The sequence below is a fragment of the Pezoporus wallicus genome, unplaced genomic scaffold (assembly GCF_028554395.1).
Source record: "Pezoporus wallicus isolate ANWC-B61680 ecotype Strahan unplaced genomic scaffold, APGP_CSIRO_Pwel_v1 contig_5416, whole genome shotgun sequence".
In the NCBI taxonomy this organism is placed as follows: domain Eukaryota; kingdom Metazoa; phylum Chordata; class Aves; order Psittaciformes; family Psittacidae; genus Pezoporus; species Pezoporus wallicus.
In genome coordinates, this window is record NW_026642898.1 from 290,478 (window position 1) to 297,209 (window position 6,732).

The 6,732-nt window shown below is 60.8% G+C and overlaps 1 protein-coding gene across 3 annotated transcripts; it reads left to right on the forward strand.

Moving 5' to 3' along the window:
* The first annotated feature begins 2,001 nt into the window (after positions 1–2,001).
* On the forward strand, positions 2,002–5,972 carry FOXA2 (forkhead box A2). Of its 3 annotated transcripts, none has more exons than XM_057433151.1 (4): positions 2,002–2,150; positions 2,421–2,557; positions 3,280–3,349; positions 3,920–5,972. In XM_057433151.1, the coding sequence occupies exons 3-4, from the start codon at positions 3,281–3,283 to the stop codon at positions 5,180–5,182; spliced, it is 1,332 nt and encodes a 443-aa protein (XP_057289134.1). In that variant the 5' UTR covers positions 2,002–2,150; positions 2,421–2,557; position 3,280; the 3' UTR covers positions 5,183–5,972. The 3 variants fall into 3 exon arrangements, with proteins under 3 accessions (XP_057289134.1, XP_057289135.1, XP_057289133.1); XM_057433152.1 differs by having other exon boundaries at positions 2,077–2,167; XM_057433150.1 differs by lacking the exons at positions 2,002–2,150; positions 2,421–2,557 and having other exon boundaries at positions 2,715–3,349.
* The last annotated feature ends 760 nt before the right edge of the window (positions 5,973–6,732 follow it).

Below are 6,732 nucleotides of genomic sequence, written 5' to 3' on the forward strand. Positions count from 1 at the left end.
GACATTGTTTCCTGACGTGCCCCCATAGAAATGACGGAAGCATCCTCAGGAGCGGGATTGCCCACCTGATCCTGAACGTGACCTTGGCATTGGGCCATGGGGCTACCTGGAGGGCTTTGGTGAGGATGCTCAACCTCTCTGCAGTGTGTTTCCCCAGGTCAGAAATGGGAATCATCGTCCTCATCCTCCTCTTCTTCCTCCAGTTGTCTGTTCTGCTTGTTTGGACAAGGGCCTGCAGGGACAGGCCAAGGGGAATGGCTTGAACCTGCCAGAGGGGAGACTGAGCTGAGCTCTTAGGCAGAAGCTCTTCCCTGTGAGGGTGCTGAGGCGCTGGCACAGGGTGCCCAGAGAAGCTGTGGCTGCCCCATCCCTGGCAGTGCTCAAGGCCAGGTTGGACACAGGGGCTTGGAGCAAGCTGCTCCAGTGGAAGGGGTCCCTGCCCGTGGCAGGGGTTGGAGCAGGGTGAACTTTAAGGTCCCTTCAACACAAACCTATGACAGACAAGGGTGCAACAGCAGCCCAGGGAGGCAGAACTGGATTTAAGTGCCAGGGCTGGAACAACAACAGCACGAGCATCCTCTGTAACTGAGGAGCATCCTCAAGGGAACAATTTGGGTCAAAATCCAAGTGAACAGGACTCTCATGTGAGCAACCCTCTTTTGCTGATCCACAGCTTCCATTCTACATGTGTGTGTGTGTGAGAGAGAGAGGTAGAAAAACCTCTTTAGTGACAACAGGATTCAAAGTCCTGCTGACCTGAGAGGGAAGTGGCACCTCCTGAGGAGTGGTGTGAGACTGGGACCCACAGAGCTCCAGGAGCACGTGCCACCTTATGCAGAGGTGCCAGACAGGCTCGGGGCACAGTTTTACTGCACAGGGAAGTTCTCCACATGGATTCTCTCCTTCTCCTGTGGAGCTCACTGGGAATTTCCATGCCAAACCCAGCCATGCTGAAAGCACATGCTCACCTCATGTCCAGAGGGGAAAATCAATGCTAAAGCCAACCACACCTCATCCTAAATGTCCAAAGTCAGTTGTGAGCAGGGAGCTGAGCGGGCAGGATCCCTGAACTGATGATCTCCATCATGTCCAGTGGCCACGTCGCTAATTTCATGGAATTCTCCTGGAATTCTGAGCTGTCTGTGCTTTGTGACGCTTCTAGGGAGCGAAAAGCTCTATGGAGATGCATTAGGTGGGGAGTCTGTCCTAAGGCAGAGCCAGGGTGCACCGGGAGCCCCTTTCTGCTACCACCCTGGGTGGGTGATTTAGGGGTGATCATAACCCCCCGGCACAGGCAGGGTGCTCCCATGGAGTGAGACCCCTGCCCCAGGGGATGCAGTCACCGGGGGTCCCCCGGGGTGTCCCCCCGACCCAGCGGACCGGCAGCAGGCGACAGGGGGCGCCCCGCCACCGCTGTTGGACGTCGGGACGGGGGGGGGGACCCGCCGCTCCCACCCCGCTTTTGGGGTGTCCCCCCCCTCCCGACGGAGACAGCCCCCCTCGGGTCATCCCCATCCAACCCCCACAGCCCTAAATACCGTCAGAAAACGGCTGCGGTGGGAGGGAGGGAGGCGGGCTGCTGCTGTCGCCGAGGGTATCGCGATAGGAGCGTGCCCTCCTGGCTGGAAGCGGGGTTGGCGGTGACTCCTGAGGGTGCTGGAGCCCTGGGAGAGAGCTGTAAGGTCCCTCAGAGGGCGGGAGGTGGAATCCTGCTCTGCGGTGGGTTTGGGTTAGGATCTAAGAATTATCGCGAGCCTCCGCGGATGGATGGGGCGGGTTCATCCCCCCTCTGGGGAGCGATAAATAAAAAAGATAAATAAGTGGGTGTATGAATGAATGAATGAATGAAAAAAAACCAAACCCGGCGGTTTAGGGGGGGTTTAGGAGGTGGGTTAGATATAGGTGGGGATCTAGGAAAGAGGCGAACCCGAATCCCCCGGGGGGGCGGCAGGGATGCTGCCGGGGAGGCACGGCCCCGGCCCGGGGCGGGTGGAGCAGGAGGAGGAGGAAGAGGAGGAGGTGGTGAAGGTGGAGGGGAACCTTCGCTCCCTTCCGCAGGGGCAGGAGCCGCGCTCGGTCCCGCTCCGCCGGCCGGACCCCACCGGGAGCCGACGCGGCCGCAGCGCCGATGGGGCGGGCGGCGGAGCCGGGTGGGTTTTGGAGCCGGGTGGGTTTTGCCGTCCGTCCGTCCGTCCGTCTGTCCTTATTTCCTTCCTTCCTCTTTTCCTCTCTCCGAGGCTGCCGGGGGCTTTTCGGAGCGGCAGCGCTGCCCCCGACGGAGCCCACCGGGACCCCGCAGCTCCCGGCCCGGCGCCGGGGGAGCCCCCGGGGCCCCCGACGGCGCTTCCCGCCGAGCCACCCCCCCCCTTTCCTCACCCTCCCCGCCCTCCCTGTTTGTTTTAGTTACGAATTTGTTGTAGGTACCTGAGCCGGAGCCCGGGCAAGAGCCAGAGCGGCGGCTGCCGGGCCCGCCGATGGGGCCGAGCCGCGGCACGGCCGGGCGGGCGGCGGCCTGAGCCCGGCACCGGGACTCCGCCGAGCACCGCGAGGAGGAAAGGTGCGTTGGGGACGGGACGGGACGGGGGTGCTCCCGTCGGGGCGGCGGTGTGGGGGGGAGGCAGCTCCCGTCGGGGGTGCTGGGGGGGGGGGGGGGGGGGGGTATCGGCTCCCTTCTGGGCTGCCCGGGGAAAAAGTGGGGTTGTGGATATCGGTTCCCACTGGATCCCCCTGCAAACCGGGGGGAAGCCGGGTCCGGGGGAGGTCGTCCCGGCGCGGCGGGGTGCGGATAGGTGCGCGGGGGGCCGCGGAGGAGCCTCTCCCGCTTAGGTGTGAGCTGATTATTCAAATGGGCAGCCGAGGACCTGGGGATTGGAGGCTCGCCCGGCCGCTCCGTGCTATATCACTCGGGCACCCACGTCACTGCAGCACTTGTCCTCCTCTTCCTCCTCCTCCTCTTCTTCCTCCCTCCTCCCTCCTCCTCCTCCTCCTCCTCCTCCTCCTCCGGCTCCTCCATCGCCTCCGGGCGACTCTTCACCGCGAAGCGCTGCGAAAACCCACCCAAGGAGTAGCAGCGATTAAAAAACCAGCGCCAGCGCCGCTCGACACCCCCCCCCTTCCTCCCTCCCTCCTCTTCCTCCTCCTCCAGAGGCTCCGTCGGAGGGGAGGGACGGCTCGGCGCTTTTTTTTCACCCGTTTTTTTTTTTTTGGGGGGGGGGGTTGCTCTCTGTCGTCGTTTGTTGTGGCTGTTAAATTTTAAACTGCCATGCACTCCACTTCCAGTATGCTGGGAGCGGTGAAAATGGAAGGCCATGAGCACACGGACTGGAGCAACTACTACGGGGAGCCCGAGGTAAGCAAAGGGAGACCGGGAATTGAGGGGTTGGGAGGGGAGAGGTGTCCTGGGGTCCCCATCGCCGTGCCAGCCCCGGGACACGGTCAACTTCGGCACCGAGGGCTGAGCGGGGAGCGGGCAGGGAGCGGGCAGGGTGCGGGCAGGGCGCGGGCAGGGTGCGGGCTGCCGTTCGCTATTTCCCCCCTCCCGTTCCCCTTCCCTCTCCTCCAGGTATTTCTCTCGCTTCCCTTCCCCTCGCTCCCAGGACGGAGCCGCCGGTCTTGCGGCCACCCCGTCCCGGTTCTGTTTTGTTTTATTTAATATATATTTGCTTTTCATTAACAAGAAAAACACCCCCCCCCCCCCCCCCCGCACCCCCCCCCACCCCCCTCCGGGATTTAACCCTTCCTGCCCCGCGGGGCACGGAGCCCCGGCGCTGCGGACGCTCTCACCGGCGGCGCTACCGGCTGGGCTGGGCTGGGCTGCGGGGTCCCCCCACGGCTCCCCGCGTCCCCGGCGGGGCCACCCCGTCTTGTCCTCCCCCCCCCCCCCAAAATCTCCCTCCTCTCTCTTCGCTTGCCCCTGCAGAGTTATTCCTCGGTGAGCAACATGAACGCGGGGCTGGGCATGAACAGCATGAACACGTACATGACCATGTCGGCCATGAGCACCACGGCCAACATGACGGCCGCCACCTCTATGAACATGTCCTACGCTAACACGGGCATGAGCCCCTCGCTCACCGGCATGTCCCCGGGCACGGGGGCCATGCCTGGCATGGGCTCAGCCGGTGTGGCAGGGATGGGCACTCACCTGAGCCCCAGCATGAGCCCTATGGGTGGCCAAGCGGGTTCCATGAACGCCCTGGCCCCCTACACCAACATGAACTCCATGAGCCCCATCTACGGGCAGTCCAACCTCAACCGCTCGCGGGACCCCAAGACCTACCGGCGCAGCTACACGCACGCCAAGCCACCCTACTCCTACATCTCCCTCATCACCATGGCCATCCAGCAGTCACCCAACAAGATGCTGACGCTGAGCGAGATCTACCAGTGGATCATGGACCTCTTCCCCTTCTACCGCCAGAACCAGCAGCGCTGGCAGAACAGCATCCGCCACTCGCTGTCCTTCAACGACTGCTTCCTCAAGGTGCCCCGCTCCCCGGACAAGCCGGGAAAAGGCTCCTTTTGGACGCTGCATCCCGATTCGGGCAACATGTTTGAGAACGGCTGCTACCTGCGCCGCCAGAAGCGCTTCAAGTGCGAGAAGCAGTTGGCCTCCAAGGACAGTGGTGGGGCGGGCGGTGGAGCGGGTGGTGGGGGCAAGAAGGGGCCCGGGCAGCCCCCGAGCCAGCCCCTAGGGGAAGGCAGCTCCTCGGGGGGCTCCGAAGGCTCTGCCGGTGCTGAGTCCCCGGCCAGCACCTCGCCGTGCCAGGACCACAAGCGAGCCCTGGCTGATTTGAAGGGGACACCAGGGCTGAGCCCCGGGGAGCCAGCATCCTCACCGGCCCAGCACCTCCTGGCCCCCCCGCACGCCGGCCTGCCCCATGACGCCCACCTCAAGCCCGAGCACCACTACGCCTTCAACCACCCCTTCTCCATCAACAACCTGATGTCCTCCTCCGAGCAGCAGCACCACCACCCTCACCACCACCACCACCACCACCACAAAATGGACCTGAAGGCCTACGAGCAGGTGATGCACTACTCGGGCTACGCCTCGCCCATGCCCGGCAGCCTGGCCATGGGGCCCGTAACGAACAAAAACGCCTTAGAGTCCTCCCCTTTAGCCGGAGAGACTTCTTACTACCAAGGTGTGTATTCCCGGCCCATCATGAACTCCTCCTAAAAGGGGTGAGGGGAAAACCCACCTCCCCATCGAGGGGGGCAGCCCCCGGTACCCCCATGCAGCCCCTGGCAGAGCAGTGGACTATGAACGCTCTCGAGCACGGTACATATACATATATATATATCTATATATATTTTCTTTTTATTTCCTTTTCCGTTGGCTCCAGATGTTTGCATCCATTCGGGAAACAGCAGCCGTGTGTCTCGCAAGCATCTCGGGGGTCACCCCCCAAAGCCACCTGTGCTGGGGTTGGGCTGCAATTCCCTTGTTTTCCCTTGGTTTTGGTGGGGAGGGACGGGTTGGGGGCGAAGGGATGGGGAAAAGGGGGTTCTATTGGGCTTACTTTATTACTTTTCGTTGTCGTCGTCGGAAGGAGGTATAAATATATCTATTTTTTTGTGTGGAAGTGACGGGGAAGAAAAAAACCACAACGAAACACAAGCAAAATGAAACCCTCCTTCAGTGTGAAACCCATGCTAGTTTGGAATCCCAGGACCAAAAGTCTTGTAATATTGTAAAAAAGGGGGAAAAGAGGGGTAAAAAAAAAAAAAAAAAGAGAAAAGAAAAAAAAGAGAAAAAAATTGTGAAAAATTATAATAATAATAAAAAAAGTCAGGATAGATCGTTGTAATTGAAACAAACGCTTGATGTTACCGGGAGAGTAAACTACTTGGATCTGATTAATTTATCGTTTCTGTACGCTTTATTTATGGCTTATAAATGTGTATTCTGGTAGCGACTAGCCAGATTTTCACAGAACTCTATTAAAGTGTTATTGGCGGTTTTTTTCCCCCTGCATCTCTGTTCCGCCGGGATTCGCCCGCTTCTTCCTCCTTCTCCTCCTCGGCCGGGCCGGGGTCCCACCGCCGCTCCGACGCTGTGGTGCCGTCCCACTCCACTCCCGACGGGTGCCCCCGGAGCAGCTCAACACGGGGAAGGGACGAGGAGGGGTCGGGGAGCCGCTGCCCCTAGCAAAGAGCCCCTCTGCTAGGGAGGGACACCCCGTCGGGGCAGCTCCTCACCCCTGCGAGCGGTGGGAGTTGGGGGGACCCCTGGAACCTCGCGAAACCGGCGCCGGCAAACCGGGATGCTCTTTGTGTCTCCTTCCCCTCCCGCTTCTCCCGGCCGCCCCATAGACACCCCCGGGTTATTTTCCGTGTCTTTGCCCCCTCCCCGCTGCAATCTCCCGCCCGTCCTCCCAACCACTTGTTGTTTTCCCACGCGTTTACGGCGCTCGTAGACGTTGCTTTGCGAAATAACATTCAAATCCTTCTTAAAATTCCGCATTGTCCGCGGGAAGAGAAAAGGGGAGGAAAAAAAAAAAAAAAAGGGGGGGTGGGAAAGGGGGTGGGGGTGGAAAAAAAAACCTTCCCCAAAAAAAAACAAAACAGGGATCCAGGCAGAAATCTGTCCGTCTCTATACGGGAAGGACACACACGTTGTGAACCAAGGCATGCAATGTGTTTCATTAGCACATAAAAGGCTCCCGCAGGGAAGAGCACGGGCGCGGGGGTGCCGCCGGTTGGGGCTCCGCGCCCCGCCGGTACCGG